This window comes from Hylobates moloch, unplaced genomic scaffold (assembly GCF_009828535.3).
Source record: "Hylobates moloch isolate HMO894 unplaced genomic scaffold, HMol_V3 SCAFFOLD_10, whole genome shotgun sequence".
Lineage (NCBI taxonomy): Eukaryota > Metazoa > Chordata > Mammalia > Primates > Hylobatidae > Hylobates > Hylobates moloch.
This window is the reverse complement of record NW_026652285.1, coordinates 100,279,615-100,296,733: the sequence shown is the minus strand read 5'-3', so window position 1 is coordinate 100,296,733 and position 17,119 is coordinate 100,279,615. Positions and strand designations below refer to the sequence as shown.

Sequence of the window (17,119 nt, the reverse complement as noted above, 5' to 3'; positions counted from 1 at the left end):
GGGAAGTACGGAGTCAGGTTGACTATAAGGTGTTTGGCTTAAGTTCATAGAAGAAAGGAGTTGCCATTTGCTGGCATGAGGAGAATGGAGAAGCAGATTTTGGGAGGAAAATGAAGGGTTTGGCTTCTGACATGCTGAACTTGAGGTGCTGTTTAAGTGGATGTGGATTTCACAGTTGTACTGATGAAGCTGGAATTCGTTCAAGTATAAAAGGGTGTCATCTAAATATAGATATTGAAGGTAATCCTCAGTGAGATGAGGTTACTGAGAGGGTGTGGGGAGGCAGGAGCGGGGTGAGGCTGCGAGGGGCAGCTGGGGGGAGGGGAGAGAAGCCCAGCGATGTCCTCGGCGTCTCTGTGAAGATGGCACTTCTGGGGGAGGGAGAGATCCCCCCACACCCTGCCTGAGACAGGCTGAGGAACGACCCTACACAGCAACTCAGGGCACCCCAAATCGAACACACACCCATTAAGGAGGGAGTGCCTCTAAGAAGCCGAAAGGGGGCACCACCCAGGCTCCAGAGGGGAAAACATGGGCTCATTTTCTAACATGTCACCACCCCCAGACCACCCAGGCCCCTGTCAGAAAAATACTGGCTCCATGATCAGCTTTGAAACAACTTTATTAGAAGGCTGCTTTAAATGACAACTTCTAACTTCCAATTCTTTCTTAATTTGCTTTTTGATGACTCCAGTTATAACTATATATTCATATATAACAATAATTTTTGCATTGATCTTTGCATCCTATTGAAGATTTCCTCATCAGGTCATTCTGGTGGAATGGAAGTGCAACCGTGGCGTCGCCAGTTGGCCAGCATTGTTAAGCAAGGGCAGCAGAAGGCTGGGAGGGAGGGAGCCAGCCCCCCACCCTCTCCTCCAGCCCCCGCCCACCACAAATTCACAGTGAGAGGCACCTCACTGCCTTGACATTCAGAAAGAGTGAAATAAAGAAACCCTCGCAGTGCAGGTAATAACTGGATTCCACCTTCAAGGTTATTGAGGTTCCTCCCTCTCTCTCCACGCCCCCAAGTCAAACCCTGAAATCCTAAGGCTCGGGGCAAGCCCTTCCCCAACCTGCCAAAGGAAAGGAGCCACGGCTGCTGCCTTCTGGCCGCTTGGCTGCCTCCAGTCCCAAAAGGAATTTCTCTGGACAGATGTGACTGCAGCGGCCCAAGGCCCCCCTTCTTCTCCTCTTCCCACCCCACTGGGCGGGCTTGGGAAGGTACAATCGACCATGAACATAAATATGAATAAAAAATGAACTTGAAAATGACAAGCTATTAAACAAATCTATAAAAATAGTTAGGACATAACTCTGTTCAAATAAATACAAAATAAATAAGTTCCAAGCAGTGACACGAGAGGAATGTGAGGCTGGTCCAGCTGCGCCCCTGCTGGGGTTGGACAGGAACCCCCAGGGCGTCAGAACAGACTCTGAGCAGTCAGCCAAGCTCCCTGCTCCCTCGTCTTCCTCTGGAAGCACAGGATCGCTCATTTGTCCGGCTTGTCTTTCTGGACAAAACCCTTTTCCCAACAATGCATAATTAAGGCCTCCAACACCTTTTCCTTCCCTCGCCAGAACACACAAACACTCTGCCCTTCGCCCTCAAACACGGTGCTCCACTGCCCTCATGCCACAGTGGGGACAGTGAGTTTGGTTCTGAGGTGGTGTCCGTCCTGACAGGGTCCGGGCCAGCTCAGAGCACCATGAGCCCCAGCACTTGCCTTCGGTGCAGCCAGGCCAGGCAGCCCGAGCCCCCTGCACTCCCACGCATGCCCGGGAGCCCCAGCCATCAGCAGGGCTCAGATGCCAGTGGCTGCAAGGCCAGATCCTTTCCTCTTCCTTGCACAGCCAAGTTGGCGCTGATGCTGTAGGTTGGGAAGTCAGGCCTGGGAGGCCACGTGACCTCACCTTTCACCATGGATTATGGGATTGGACGAGGGGGTGGGATGTGGGCTGTAGCCCTCCTCCCACCTTACATCAGCGGACAGGCAGGAAGCAAGAGGGCACAGGGAGATGCACGGCAGGCCAGAGGGCAGGGGCTGTGGCCAACAGCTGGCCGCAAGGATGAAATGGAAGAACTAAGCCGGCCTCCAAGCTCCAAGCTCGCTATTGGCAGGCACTGCAGAAAATGTCCTGTCCCTACACATGTGAGCCCGGAGCCTGCTGAACCTGGACCCTAAGGAATGCCTGTGGTCTTCCCTGGAACCAACAGGAGGGTCTGCTGGGGTCAGCAGGACAAGCCCTGGGCCTGCCAGCTCTCCCCACCCTCCCTGCGGGTGCGTCTAGGGTTTTCACAGCTTGGCTCGAGACAGCTTAGTGTTGGCACATTCACAGAATGAGATGGCTGCATACCCTGGGCTGCAGCCCAGGATCAGCGAGTCCACCGCGGGGTGGCCCTCCCCCAGTCACCGCGACTTCACGCCCAGGGTGATCTTGAGGTTCTCGTAGACTACGTAGCTGATGCTCACTGCTGGGATGACCTTCATGAAGTTGGGGGCCAGCCCCCTGTACAGCCCGAAGGCCCCCTCCGTCCGCAGGATCTGTTTGAAGAGGCTGCTCATGGTCACCTCCGGAGCGCCCTCAATGGAGGCTGCAGGACGGAGGCCACCAGTCAGATGCTTCTGTCCGCACCCCCCGACCTCCCAGGGGACCGCCCAGGGCCAGCCTTACCTTGCGCCTGCATCCGGGTCCTGACTAGGGCCAGGGGGTAACTGGCCAGCTGGCCACAGGTACTGGACATGGTGCCACAGGCAAGGAGCACAAACACGCCGGGGTCCGCACTGTTCACTGCATAGCGCTGCAGCCAGGCATTCTTGAGCGTCTAGAAGGGGAAGGGAGCATGGGATAAGCCCTAGGAAGGGCTAGTGAGGCAGCAAGAGACAGGGGGCTGTTACTGGATCCTCAGGCCACTGGAACCCGACTGCCGGGCCTGGGGCCTGGCTGCCCTGTTTCTGCTGTCACTGGGAATTCCAGGACAAGGTAGAGGGAACACCTCCTTCCCCACACAGAAGGGCTGACTTCTGGGGTCTGTCTGGAGTGTGCTGGGGCCTGTGAGCCCCTGGGGGCCACCCTGCTCTGGGTATCTGCCTGCTGAGCCCCTGGGGATGCAGAGCCTGGGTGCAGGGCTCACAGGAGGTGCTGGGGGCTGCCAGGGGCAGGCAGGGTGAAGGAAAGCTCTGCAATAAACAGGAGAGCGGGAAAGAGACGCTGTCTTTGATGCAGTTTCCTGCACTAACCATGCGTCCATCAGGGAGGGAGACAGTAGGCGGAGGTGTGCTGGGAGGGGGTTTCTAAACCTGTCCGGTTTGGGCCTCACCTCGTAGACTGCCAGGTCGATGCCGGCATAGGGGATGATGCCCAGCATGTTGGGGACATAGCCTTTGTAGAAGGCGGCCACCCCCTCTCTGGCCAGGATCCTCCTGGCGCAGTCCAGCATTCCTGAGTACTGGCCTGTCTTCCGCAGTGCCATCCGGGTCTTCAGGACCTACACAACAGGAGCGGCGGGACGCATGAGCACAGCCTGCGCCTCTCCCCAGTCCCGTGCCCACTGCCCGCCCCAGGACCCAGGCGGCCCCTCACCTCCATTGGGTAGATGCTGCTCTGGGCGATGGCCCCTGCCAAGGACCCTGCCACAAGCCTCTCGTGAATCCTCAGAGTCTCCTGGTCACTACCAACAAGGCGCTTGATCTAGAACCAGGAACAAACCACCCGATATACCCAGAGGTTGGGGCACCTGCTGCTGCCCCTCCCTTCCAGGAGTCCCTGGCACATTTTATGCTACACAGAAATGTAAGGAACTGGTGGTGAGCCCGGGCCTCCCGCCTCGCCCTGCGTGTCCCTGGGGTACCACGGCTGGCTCCAAGTGTCAGGGAGCTCAGTCCGGGGAAAGCCACCAAGTCCAGGCAGTGAGTAGCCACTGGCCGGTGACCCTCCCTGAGGAGCTGGGTCCTCACCTGCTCATAGGCCATGAATTTGATGGCTGATTCGGGGGCAATTTTGAGGACGTTGATGCCATTGCCCCGCCAGAGTGACCTGGCCCCTCCTTCTCGAATCATCTGAGTGAAGCCACCAACGATGCCCATGTTGTTGCTGCGGGAGGCATGGACCTGGAGGGGAGGACCAAGCAGTCAGACGGACCCGGGGGGCCACAGGCTGCCTCACCCGGCCGAGAGCCTCTGCTGGCCAACCGGCTGCGGCCAAAGGGAAGGCTCTTTCTTCCGTGCGTTTTGAAGACAAGCTTGGAATCATGAGACCAAAGTAACCCAACACAGCTAAGTGAGGCTCAGCTCCATCGTACTGGGTATCTGCTGGTTGCCAGCCTCGTCCTGAACATCTCCATAAAGATGACTTAAAAAAAAAAAATTAAGGCTGGGCGCGGTGGCTCATGCCTGTAATCCCAGCACTTTGGGAGGCTGAGGCAGGTGGATCACTTGAGGTCAGGAGTTCGAGACCAGCCCAGCCAACATGGTGAAACCCCATCTCTACTAAAAATACAAAAGTTAGCCGGGCGTGGTGGCAGGCACCAGTAATCCCAGCTACTTGGGAGGCTAAGGCAGGAGAATCGCCTGAATCCGGGAGGTGGAGGTTGCAGTGAGCCGAGATCGCGCCCCTGTACTCCAGCCTGGGCGACAGAGCGAGACTCTATTTTAGAAAAAAAAAAAAAAAAAAAAAGATAGGCTGGGAGTGTTGGCTTACATCTGTAATCCCAGCACTTTCGGAGGCCGAGGTGGGCGGATCACATGAGGCGAGGAGTTCAAGACCAGCCTGGCCAACACGGTGAAACCTCGTCTCTACTAAAAATACGAAAATTAGCCAGGGGTGGTAGCGCATGCTTGTAATAATCCCAGCTACTAGGGAGGCTGAGGCTGTAGAATTGCTTGAACCCAGTGAGGGAGGTTGCAGTGAGCTGAGATCATACCACTGTACTCTAGCCTGGGTGACAGAGCGAGACTGTCTCAAAAAATATATAATAATAATAATTTTTAAAAATCGAAGTTTTTCATTATTAAAAAAACTTAAAACATATTAAAAAATAGAATGAATGCTCACTCAGCTTAGACAATGATCAAACCACAGCCAACCTCTCTCTCCCGCTGCCCCACCCATGCTGGTTTAAAGGCACATCCCAGGCATTTGCTTTCACCCAAGGCCTGCTTTCAATCTCTACATTCCTGATAATTCTGCTAAAAAAACAAAAGGATGAGGCAGTTGTTCAAGCCCCTATTTTCACAGAGGAGGGGAAGTCCTGGGAGGGAAAGGGGTTTGCTCAAGGCCACAAGAGGGAGGGAGGCAGCTGTGGTGGTGCCCTGGGCAGAGTCCAAGCCCGAGGTGCTCTGCCCTGAACCACCTGCTTCCTTTGTCTCTGTGTGACACGGGGAGGCCCAGCAAAGCAGGCCGGGGAGGGAGAGGAGGCAGCTCTTCCAAGCCGGGCTCCTGGCACAAGAAGTACTAGGTACGAGCAAGGGACAAGTGGTGGCCAGTCACCATTCAGACATCAAAGTCCACCAGTGTCGTCGTGTGGGTCAGTTTCACAATTCTGCCTTGACATCAGCCCAGCTTATCTCTGCTATGTGGACGTGGATTTGCGTAGCTGGCCAAGGTAATGGCGTGGCTTCCCACTGGCGTCTGGGTCAGGTGAGGCTCTGCTGGCCCCAGTGTGGGGTAACGTACACAAGACGTGCTTACAGAAATTGATTCCTGCCTCACCCAGTCTCGCTAGCTTCACCTGTCCATATTATGCCCCTGTAATGTGATGCCTCAGATAAAATTAGATCCGCTAGGCCGGGCGCGGTGGCTCACGCTTGTAATCCCAGCACTTTGGGAGGCCGAGGCGGGCGGATCGCGAGGTCAGGAGATCGAGACCACGGTGAAACCCCGTCTCTACTAAAAATACAAAAAAATTAGCCAGGCGTGGTGGCGGGCGCCTGTAGTCCCAGCTACTCGGAGAGGCTGAGGCAGGAGAATGGCGTGAACCCAGGAGGCGGAGCTTGCAGTGAGCCGAGATTGCGCCACTGCACTCCAGCCTGGGCGACAGAGCGAGACTCCGTCTTCCAGTCTAATTTATTGGGTTAGAAAAGTTTGGGCCCAAAGCAGGCACCAGCCAGAGAAAGGGAAAACTAGCCAAGCAGCATCCCCCAGGTGGAAACTGGCCCCCCCGGGGTCTGGGGCCTTTTCCCTACATACCTGCATGAGCACCTTGAGCCTGTCCAGCGGGGCCGTGCAGGTTCTGGATACGGCCCCTGCCCCACCTCCTGCCACCAGGTGTCTCCACCACATCCCCGTCTGCCTCTCCTCCACTGTGAACTCATCGGGGACTGTCAGATTCTCACCCACATCAAAGATCTGTGAGGAAAGATGGCACAAGCCTGACTCAGGACCCTTGGGGCAAGGCTGCTGGCACCTGTCGCCTTCTACCCTCTAGCACGGCTCCAGGCCAGGGACCACAGGACAGGGAGAAGGCCAAGGACCCTGGGTGGGAAGCGGGCTGGGGCCTTTCCCTTCACTCTGAAGGTAGCAGAGCTCTCACCCCTGCTGGGGTCCTGGAGAGGCACAGGTATAGAACCTCAGCTGAACACGGCCGGAAGGTGCCAGTTAGAAAACCATTCACTGGCCCTTTCCAATGCTGCCAGGGAGCTCCTGCAAGAACAGCTCACAGGCCTGTGTGAGATCGCCAGGCTGGCTGCACCGAAGGGATCAAGCCGGGGTAAGAGCCATCTGAAATCTCATGTGTAACCAGATCACGCTGGCAGAACATTATGCAAGGCCTCAGCAAACACGAGGGCTCGCTGCCTGCATAACCTTTCTCCGGGTGGCATCCGGGCTGATCAGAGCCACCTCTGCTCTGATCCCAGGGCTAAAGGCCAGAGCTCTGGGCCAGCTGCTCCCACCCCTGGAGCTGTCCATTTAATTTCACCTAAAGCCCTGGCCTGGCACTGCGAGAGGCAGATGAGGAGCACCTCTGGCCTCCCCTCCTGGAGCGGATGGTCCAGACGGACAGGACTGCACACCAGGACTCAGAGAGGGACACGCCAAGCGTGAAGGGCTCAGGGGCAGAGACCAACACAGACTCGCATTTCTGAACATGAAACCACAGTGGACGGGAGCAAAAGGGCAGCAAGTGTGTGACCATGGGGACACCTCACAGCTCTGCCTAGGTATTCTCTGTAGAGTAGCTTCTGCCCCAGCCCCCTCCCACTGGGGGGAAGGGCCATACCAGCTTTGGGAGAACAGGCAGCATCATGGGAAGAGGTATATGAAGTGGCCCATGAGGAGCAGGGAGCATGTGGGGACAGAGGGTGTTCCTGGAAGAGGAAGCCTGTGTGTGAACGATGGGGCTGTTCAGGTTGGCTGCTGTGCCAGAACAGGGGGGACATGTGGACAGCTCTACTGGGCTGGCAGAAGAGGCGACGGTCTCCTGTGGAAGAGGAGGTGGCTGGAAAGCCCCAGCTGCACTCTGGGATGGGGACGACTGGGTGACTCCGGGATAAGGGCCCGTGGGAGCAGGTGAGGGCCCTGGGCGCGTGGGGCTCACCGTGGAATGCTTCCAGTAGAGGATGATCTCGGGGATGTTTTCCACGGGGTGGAGGAGGTGGTAGTCTCTCCACTCGTTCCAGTCGATGGTCATCGTGCCGTTTTTATCCATGCTGCGAGACAGAGGCGAGGCTGCCCATGTGCCCACATGCTCATCCACCAGCTGCATCTCCCCGCCTCCCAGTGAGCCAAGGGCAGGCATTCGGATGCCCGGACACCACACGAGGCGCCTCTGCCCCCAGGAGAAAGAGCAGGGGGGTCTCCACACCCCACCCACCTAGCACAACAATGGCAATATAATGGCCCACAAGAATCCCGTTCTGATCAGGCATGGAAGTCAAGGGAGGCAGTCACAAGCGACATGGATACTTACTAGGTGACAGGGCCCCAGAAATGGCCCGTTCGTATTCTGACAGACAGACAAAGGATGCGGAGGAGAGAGCAGAAACAACACGCATAAGTGCTCGGAGCCATGTTAGCGAAGCAAGCACACACCCAGAGACGGGGGCACAGCACGGCACTAGACGAGCCCGCCACAGCAGCTAAGCCCAGGGCTGCTGTCCCCGAGGACCAGCCAGCGTTCGGACCGCAGGGTTTCAGGAAGGTCCAGCCAGGACAGACGGCAACTCCCAGGGCTGTTCCGTGAGATTTCCTGGCAGCCGCCCCTCACCAGGGAGCTATCTTTTGGGGCAGCGCCTCTGACTAAAGTGTTAAGTGCAAGTTACTAGCCTGGGGAAGAAATTCACCTGGGATCGAGGCTGCAGTGTGAGTCCACCGCCCCCCACCCCCCAACCCCCGCCCTGCCCCACCCCCACCACACGCACAGGTGCTCCTTGCTGGCCTTTTACCTACTTGAACCACCCCCAAATTAGTTTTCCCTTCATGGGCCGCTGGCCGATGGGCAAAATTCCAGGTGATCTGTGATTCTTCAAATGAAAGCTGGCCTGCAACCCTGGGGAGGGGCTGGCCTCCCAGAGGGGTTACTTATTCATGCTTTCAAACCACGAGAAGGCCAAGTTCAGGGTCAGCCCAGGGAATGGCATCGCAGGGTTAGTCTCAGAGCCTTCCTCCCATCACACTTAAACCAAACAGAGGCTGGCTGAGCACTCACCTCTTGAGAATTTTTTCTGCCTGCTGTTCAGATATCTTGACTCCCAAGTCCCGCAGGGACTGCATGATCTCCTGCGCATCGATGCGTCCTACAAGAACAGAGGCCGTGAGCAGGAGCCAGGCGCACAGGGAGGCCCGAGGCTGGACCGGCCGCAGCTCTGAAGGCAACACTTACCATCATTCTTTTTGTCCAAACTCTTAAACACCAGCCTCAGTTTCTTCTCATGATCTTGGAGATAATGGACAAATTCTTCAAAGTCTAGCTGCCCATCGAGGTCCTTATCTCCAGCTTGTACAATTTTCTAGAAAAGAAAGGGAAGGTTTTGTCTTCTGGCTCCTGGACCAGCCTTTCCTTGTCCCTTGTGAGGCCCCATCCCCAGGCAATGACTGCACTAATGGCGGGCAGAGCTGGCCCCAAGGACCCAAGATGCTTCTGCTCCACTCCCAGAGCCACCACGGCAATCGACTCACATGCCAGAGCCACCACCTAGAGCCCCAAGTGCTGGCCAGAACCCAGGCAAGGACCGATCTTGTCTTCCTCCCAAGCAGAGAGGAAACAAGGAGCCTGGGAAGCGCCCTCCGGACAGAGGCCAACGGGGACAGCTGGGCACTTTCTCAGTCTGAAGACCCGCGTGCCGTACAGCCAGGGTGAGCAGGGTGGCTTCGCTGCAGCGCCGTCCCTGGGTCCCTGGACCCAGGCTTCAACCACACATGCTCCCTGCTGAGACGTGGGGATGGCCGTGGAGTCCAGTTTCCAACAGGAACTCTGCAGCTCGCTCTTTCTCTCCTAAAACTGGCATTGGTCCAAGAATAATTTGGTGGGCAGGGTGAAAATCGGGGGCAGAGCCAGACTCTGCAACAGCACCCGAGGCCGGGGAAGTGTAAGGAGCCAAGGGCATGTGTATGATGGTACTGCCAGTCCCTGCTCTCAGGGAAGCCAGGTGATAGAGCCGCACTGGCTCTCTCAGTCACTCACTGAAAAGCACTTTAGTGTCCCAAGAAGGCTTTGAGAGACTGTTCCTTGGCAATGAGGTTCCAAAAGTAACCCCCCTGCCCCCACCTCCCAGGAGGTGGGCTTTGTTCAGCAGCTGGGACAGCTCCACGAGAGCACACATTTCCCCAGCACCTAGCATGGGCTGCAGGGCATGCTAAACGCTTTACTTCTAGAACCCACTTACTCCTCGCAAACAGCTCTAGGAGGTAGGAAATGTCATTTCCCCCATTTTACAGAGAAGGAAACAGGAGTTCTGAGAGGCTAAACATTTACACAAGGTCAGACAGCTAGGGAAGTGGTGGGCGGGATGCAAGTTGGGCCGTGGTCCTCTCAAGCCACCTCCCTGCACATCCTGCTGCCACCCTCAAGGCTAACCTCCAGAACATGGGGGATGAAAGTGAGTCACCCCAACTCAGCAATGCCCTGAATCCAGAACCCAAAACTGGAACCGAGAATCTCCCAAGGAAGATGGTATAGTCTTCCTGTGTCCCCCGGATTTCTCACTGGGAGAAATCAACTGACAGCCAGCTGGGGTTTGGAAATGGATGGCCCACTGGCTAGCTCGCGTCCTCAAAGGATCACCACCGCGCCTCTCTCTTAGACACACTACTGACGGTGCCTTGTGATTCCTCAGCTGCCAAGGGTGTCAGGGACAGGGAGGCCTGAACAGATACCCCATGACCCGGCGCGATCAAAAGGCTAATGCAAGGGGCGTGGCTGGAATGTAGGACAGATGCTGGTACATATTTTATCTGCTATCTGAGGTTACATTTAACTTCCTGTGGACATCTGTGCTCTCAGCCAAGAGTGACATAAATCACCTATAGGGTGACTGCTCTAGATCTCTAACAGGAATGGAAATAGAGTGGACAAGCCATTTAGGCAGGAGGCGAACATCAGGCACAGAGCCCTCTGGGACCCAGCCGCCTGCTGCCAGGGTGAGCCACATGCCTCCCTGTGCTATCGCACAGACACCCAGAGCAGAGGGTGTGCTCACCGCAGCTGGCTTCAACGCATTCTCAAAATGCTTGCTTCTGCCTCACAGGGCCTGAGCCTCCTTCTGTCTCCTTCCTTGGATCTGCAAATCCCCCTTGGTGCACAGTGGGCACTGGGGGTAGCAGGGAAACTGATTAACCGAGAAGCCGAGTAGGCAAGGGGCCTCCAGACTCTGCAGCTTTGCTTCCCCACCTTCAGGGCAGACACAGGCCCTGCTCCACAGCGATGTCTGAGGGTCGAGAAGGTGGGAGGCTCCCTCACCCCCACACGGGCAGCTCCACCGCGCAGCACCCTCAACTCCTGGGCCTCCCTGCCTTCTCCTCCCATGCACTACTGGCCTGCCCCCCAGGTCCCTTTCTGGCTCTGCACTTCTCAGGAACACCCCCCCACCACCACATTCCAGCAAAAGGAATTTCCTTTCTGAAAGTCCACTTCTCACAACAGCCCTCGCTGGAATTCCAGCCTTCCCGGGAAGTCACATGAAAACCGGTCACTCCTGTGACGTACACGTGCCGGCCATAGCCGCCATGACAATGGGAAAAAACTCCTACATTTCAGACATTCTTTCCTCTCGGTGGGGGAAGGTTCATGCATGCTCAGCCATTCACTCAACAAATACCGGTTGAATGCGCCTCTCCCTTCCGCGCGGTCACCCCACAGACCTGCTTCCACTGGCGGTAGGTGGAGAATTCCTGGGAGGGGATGAAGACACTGAGCTTGAAGATGGACTTCAGCTCGGCGGGGAGCCCCTTGGACTCAAAGTACTGGAACTCGGTCTGGGCCTCCCCGATGACCGGCACGTACAGGCACAGACAGAGCATGCTGGCGGCCTGCTGGGTGCTCCGCTGCCCTCACCACCGGGAGCAAGTTCCCTAAATGCTGACGGTCCCGGGAAACTTGCATAAGACAAGCCCGGCCTCAGCTGTCATTGGCTGCTTAAGCCCTGCCCTTTTACTTAATTGAAAAAAGAAAAAAGCCCTCCCACGGCAAGTCCTGCCAACAGCCAATGAACACAGAGCCCGGGGGAGAAGGTGGCATCAGGTTGCTCAAGTGAGAGGCACAAAGATCAGGGCTTACGTCACCGCTCCCTTCCTGCAGTTAACTCTTGGAGAAGAGGCTGCGTGGCGAGTTCTGCCTGCCTGGGTACCAGGTACAGAGCCCAAACAAACCTTCACCCTCTGGCTGCCAACCCCTCCAAATGAACAAACAGCCTATGACTGCTTTCACACAAGGTCCCCAAACGTGTCACACATCAGTTTTCTCCTTTTAGTAAATCATTCCCAACTGAAAAATCAGTAGATGGAGAGAGACAGAGCTGATTGCCACTGCAAACGGGCCCAGTTCAGCTGTGAGGATAGGAGGCTGAGGGGTGGCTGAGAGCCAGGTGCCTAGCCACCCTGGAAAGTGGACCCCCCCATGGGCCCATGTATCCCACAGGGGAGCTGCCCTGGCCACTCATGGCTCCAGGCACAGTTCTAGCTGGTTCCTGCTCCAGGGAACCTGCAGCCCTCCACAGCCCACATTGCATTGAATCCTCTTCCAGGCCATTCTGCAATGTGAGCACCAGCCTTCTCCTAGGGGCCCCAGAGTGCCCAGGAGCTGACATGATGGTGTTGGGAAGAGGACACCATGCCCGAAGGACTCCCCAGAAGCATCAATCTGGGGTCAGTCGAGGCCTCACGAGACCCACAGTCTTCAACGCCCACATCCGCTCAGAACACGTAGGAGCCCAGTCTTAGTCACAGCTAGAACTTTGCTGTTCAACACAGAAGCTTTTCAAATGTGAAGTCATAGCCAGGCGTGGTGGCGCACGCCTGTAATCCTAGCTACTGGGGAGGCTGAGGCACGAGAATCGCCTGAACCCAGGAGGCAGAGGTTGTAATGAGCCAGGATTGTGCCACTGCACTCCAGCCTGGGCGACAGAGTGAAACTGTGTCTCAAACAAAAAAGTAAATTCATTAAAATGACATGAAATTACTAACTCAGTTCCCCAGGATAGCCACACGTAGTCACCGGGCATTTCTGCCACCACGGAAACTTCACTGGGCAACACAGCTCGAGAACGACCCTTTCAGGGCAGGACGATTCTCTGCAGGCCGGCCTGAATTCTCCACTCATTCCTTCCCCACAGATTCGTGCTGCGGAGGAAGAGACCACGTCACCAAGATGAGAACAGGCTCAGTCTCACCCTTGTTTCTCCTACAGCGCGCCACTTCCTAATATAGACTATATCTTCCCACTACCGGGATGGATAAAAATGGATAGTTATTACTTGGGGATCACAGAAGTAAAAGGACTTTTTAATGCACTAAAAAGCTTGTTGTTAGCTCATAAAGAGGGTGTTACAAGATGTTGATACTTACACACAACATTATGAAACAGAGATTATGACAAGTGATATGACACTTGGGCCCTTCTAACAGAGATCTAATAACGAGTCTGTGAGAACAGGTCTTGGGCTACCCTAGTGACGGATCCTATGAGGTCGCACTGGATTATCCAGGCAGATTCCTGCTCAGCCTCCGCTAAATCCATGACACTCAGCTATCTCTTAAGCTGCCCAATCCAGAATGTTCTGCCTTGGGCTATTTTAACATGCATCTTATCTCTACCACCAGGGTCCTTGAAGGTAGAAGGCTCTTGCTTCAAACCCTTGGACCTCCTTGTCTGGAACTGCCCTCTTGCCTTGATCAAATACGGTGCTTCATGAACAGCTTCTAAATGAGTGAATTAGCTCAGGTGGCCTCTAAGACCTCAAGAAACAAACTCATAACCATGCTTGATGAAGGCCTATTTTTCTGAGCATCTGCAAATAGAGTTGTCAGGGCATTATACTCAAATGAACAAGATAATGTATCATTATTATTATTATTTTTGAGACAGACTCTCACTCTGTCACCCAGGCTGGAGTGCAGTGGCATGATCTCGGCTTACTGCAACCTCTGCCTCCCAGGTTCAAGCGATTCTTGTGCCTCAGCCTCCTGAGTGGTTGAGATTACAGGCGCCTACCACCACGCCTGGCTGATTTTTGTATTTTTAGTAGAGATTAGGTTTTACCATGTTGGCCAGGCTGGTCTCCAACTCCTGGCCTCAAGTGATCTGCCTGCCTCGGCCTCCCAAAGTGCTAGGATTACAGGTATGAGCCACTGCACATAGCCTCTATTATTTTATTTTAAAGGAAGTTCACATTTATAAATAAAAGCTGAACCTTAAAGTGCTGGTCTTTAGGAATGCTCACTCTACTTTATAAAATGAGATGTTGCCCTATTAAAAAAAATGCTGGTCTTCTTCTTTTGTTAAATTATTGTTTGCTTCTGAAACTAAATTACAAAGATCTGTTGAATATCTCATTTCAGTGATGACTCCAGTCATTCTAATATAAAAAAGCAAATATTTTGACTGAATAAGTTCAATTGGAGATTTCATTTTTTATTAAAGTATATTTTAAAAATAATTATGGCACATATTACTGTACCATTGAGTTTTATAATGTATTTAACAAAAGAAATCTGAGAAGAGATTTGAAAATGATACTAAATAAAAGTGAAACCTGTATTCTTCTTTTTTCTTTCCTAAGATGGAGTCTTGCTCTGTCACCCAGGCTGGAGTGCAGTGGCGCGATCTCGGCTCACTACAACCTCCACCTCCTGGGTTCAAGTGATTCTCCTGCCTCAGCCTCCCGAGTAGCTGGGACTACAGGTGCCCACCAGCACACCTGGCTAATTTTTAAAAGGGTTCTAACTTATTTGCTGCTGTGACTGAGTCTCATGGAATGTCTTCATTGGATAAACTTCAACTGGCGTTTGCTTATTTAAATCATCCATCCTACTGAGTTTCACAGGTAACTCAGGACTCCATGTTCATCTAAAAATGGAGAATTCTACCCAAATAAGCCCATCTCTGGGTGCTAGTGTCCAGGACAACTGCTCTATTCCTGGAACTGCAGACTGTGGGGGCCCAAAGGGGCTCTGGGATCATCGCTTAATCTCTGAGTTGAGCAAACCGGCCTGGGAGAGGTGACCTGATTTGCCCAATTCCCAAAGCCTGTCAAGGGCAGGGCAGGGCCTTGCACCCAGGGTTCTTGTTACAACATCCACTTCAAACAGCACCCAAAACAGATTGTAGTATTCAGTTCCCAAAGGATGCTGGTAAGCCAGACACTGGGAATGACAGTAGGTGATACCTCATACTGGAAGGCGGCAGGTGTGTGGGAAAGGTGTAACTCGAGCAAGTTGAGCCCTAGCTAAATACAGCCAAAAACGGTGTTTGTGTAACAGCTTCTGAATGCCTCTATGAGAACTAGATTATGGAGGAACTAAAGCAGGCCTCGGGTTTCAGCCCTGATGCTTCACACCGGCCTTCTTGACATGCCAAGATCTGGGCACAACGCGCATTGTGTGCGATGCCTCTCTGCTCTTTATTATTCTGACTTTGTGGCATAGACCCTCATCTGTTTCAGCTCCTCCAACGTCCATTCCTATGACTAGTATTTGGAAACAGTGACAGCAACACTAGGTCCCTTAGGATCAGTGGCATCAGATTGCAATTAATCTATAAAGTCGCAGTTCCTCTCCTGAGCATCTTCTCACAGCAAATCTGCCAATGCCACCAAAAGCTTTCCTTGTTCTACCACTATGTTACATGCCAGAAGAAAGCAGGTGCTTCAGGTAAAGGCCGGAATACCATGAATAAGAACAGGGCAGGTACAGTGCCTCTGGGAGTGTAGCATTAGGTCAGAAAGTTCCTCTCCCCTCCTCTGCAATGACTCAGACTGAGCCAGAAATATTAATATGAGGAAGCTTTGCCAGCATCCAGCCGCTCAAGCCCCACCCACCCTTAAGGCTCTCAAACCTCATTGGCGGCTGTGGCCACAGTGTCATTTGATGATCAGGTTGCCATGACAGCCTAGTGTAGCTGGTTTCCAATGAAACCTGCCTACACTTGGCAGTTACACACACAATGAGCAAAATTCTCTGTGCTTCCGAGAAGACAGCCCCTCAGGATTTGAAAGCTTGAAAGCCGCTGAGGGCACCTCCCACTCCAGAGTAATGGCTTTCTTCTCCAACTGAAGATTAACTGTAAGACAAAGATAAAGGGAAAAACTGGAACAGTTCCTAGAATAAAAGCTTGCAGGAACCTGACTCACTAGCAGACATATTTAAACAGGGGAAGTGAGAGCAAAACAAAGTAGTGCTTCTGGGACACTGAGAAGCCCGAGAACCAAAGTGAACTTTTCTTTTTTCTTTTAAACAGTCTTGCTCTGTCACCCAGGCCGGAGTGCAGCGGCACAATCGTGGCTCACTGCAACCTCCGCCTCCTGGATTCAAGCAATTCTTCTGTCTCAGCCTCCCGAGTAGCTGGGACTACAGGCGCACACCACCACGCCCAGCTAATTTTTGTATTTTTAGTGGAGACGGGGTTTCACCATATTGGCCAGGCTGGTCTCGAACTCCTGACCTCGTGATCCATCCATCTCGGACTCCCAAAGTGCTGGGATTACAAGCATGAGCCACTGCACCTGGCCTAAAGTGAACTTTTCAAAAATGTTTCCAAAACATTCTGGAGGTCCTTTTTGTGATTTGGTGAGGCCAGCCCCAACCCCAATCAGCCAGTGATCACAAACCCCAAACACCTTCGGAGCACTGTTCTGGAAAAGGATGCGGGCTGCATCCATGTTCCTGTTACTCCAGTTCTTGGTCTATCTGCTTTGAGAGTCTATGCTTCCCAGATGTGCTTTCTCTCTGGCTTCAAGCCCAACCAGCTGCTCCATATCCCACTTGGGGCTCCCCCAGTTTGCAGCCAGCTGAACTATCTCTCTTTTGGGGATCAGCCAGTAAAAGGTGTGGGTCTCTTGATTCTGCAGGCCGGGAAGTAAGCTGTTCAGAACAGACAGTCCTATCCTGAGGCAGCCCCTGGGGGGAGAGCTGGCAAGGGGGTATTGTATGACGCTGAAAAATAGAGCAGTTAACTGCTAAAGACAAAAATAGGTGATTTTAAAAGGCAGCCGGCCATTCGAGGTAGTAATAAGGCAAGCAGGTCTATAGATAAAAGTTCCTCACAAAGCTAGTGCCACAGCTATTCCAATCTTGTCTAAAACAATCAAAAGGTACAAAGTGACACCCTCTCTTTGCATATTAAGCACGCACATCTCAGGCATAACAGACTCTGAGAGACCCGCTGCTTTGCTCAGAAGGAACCCATCAAAGACGAAGACTTCTCCCCAGAGCCCACATGACTGCATTATTACATCAAAAGTCCCTAGTAGCAAAGGCAAAATGAACTTTCATTTCTTAAATGTAGCAATTCATCTTAACATTTCTGTGGTATCTACAATGTGCCAAACAGGGCAGAATCTCCTTTTCTTCTCTGATTTTTATCCTGAGTAAAAAGATTCAAAATAACCAAAGCTCAGGAGGTGAACAAGGTCACTCCTACGGCAGGGAGGAGAAATCTGAGCCAAATGGCCATTTCCTTTCTAATACT

At 53.6% G+C, this 17,119-nt stretch overlaps 1 protein-coding gene across 6 annotated transcripts in view; it reads right to left on the bottom strand.

Annotated features, from left to right (window-relative positions):
• Window positions 1-604: 604 nt before the first annotated feature.
• Window positions 605-17,119, bottom strand: part of SLC25A25 (solute carrier family 25 member 25) — a 48,029-nt gene continuing 31,514 nt past the window's right edge. For 2 of the 6 annotated variants that reach the window (XM_032165233.2, XM_032165235.2), the window contains exons 2-11: window positions 8,822-8,948; window positions 8,648-8,735; window positions 7,910-7,945; window positions 7,538-7,649; window positions 6,190-6,348; window positions 3,960-4,112; window positions 3,586-3,693; window positions 3,323-3,490; window positions 2,677-2,827; window positions 605-2,596 (exon numbers count right to left, since the gene is read on the bottom strand). In XM_032165233.2, coding sequence (XP_032021124.1) covers window positions 2,412-2,596; window positions 2,677-2,827; window positions 3,323-3,490; window positions 3,586-3,693; window positions 3,960-4,112; window positions 6,190-6,348; window positions 7,538-7,649; window positions 7,910-7,945; window positions 8,648-8,735; window positions 8,822-8,948 — 1,287 coding nt within the window. In that variant the 3' untranslated portion in view covers window positions 605-2,411. Of the gene's footprint in view, window positions 2,597-2,676; window positions 2,828-3,322; window positions 3,491-3,585; window positions 3,694-3,959; window positions 4,113-6,189; window positions 6,349-7,537; window positions 7,650-7,909; window positions 7,946-8,647; window positions 8,736-8,821; window positions 8,949-11,298; window positions 11,779-17,119 lie in introns of those variants that run through there. The other 4 variants (XM_032165234.2, XM_032165236.2, XM_032165237.2 and 1 more) reach the window with 3 other exon arrangements.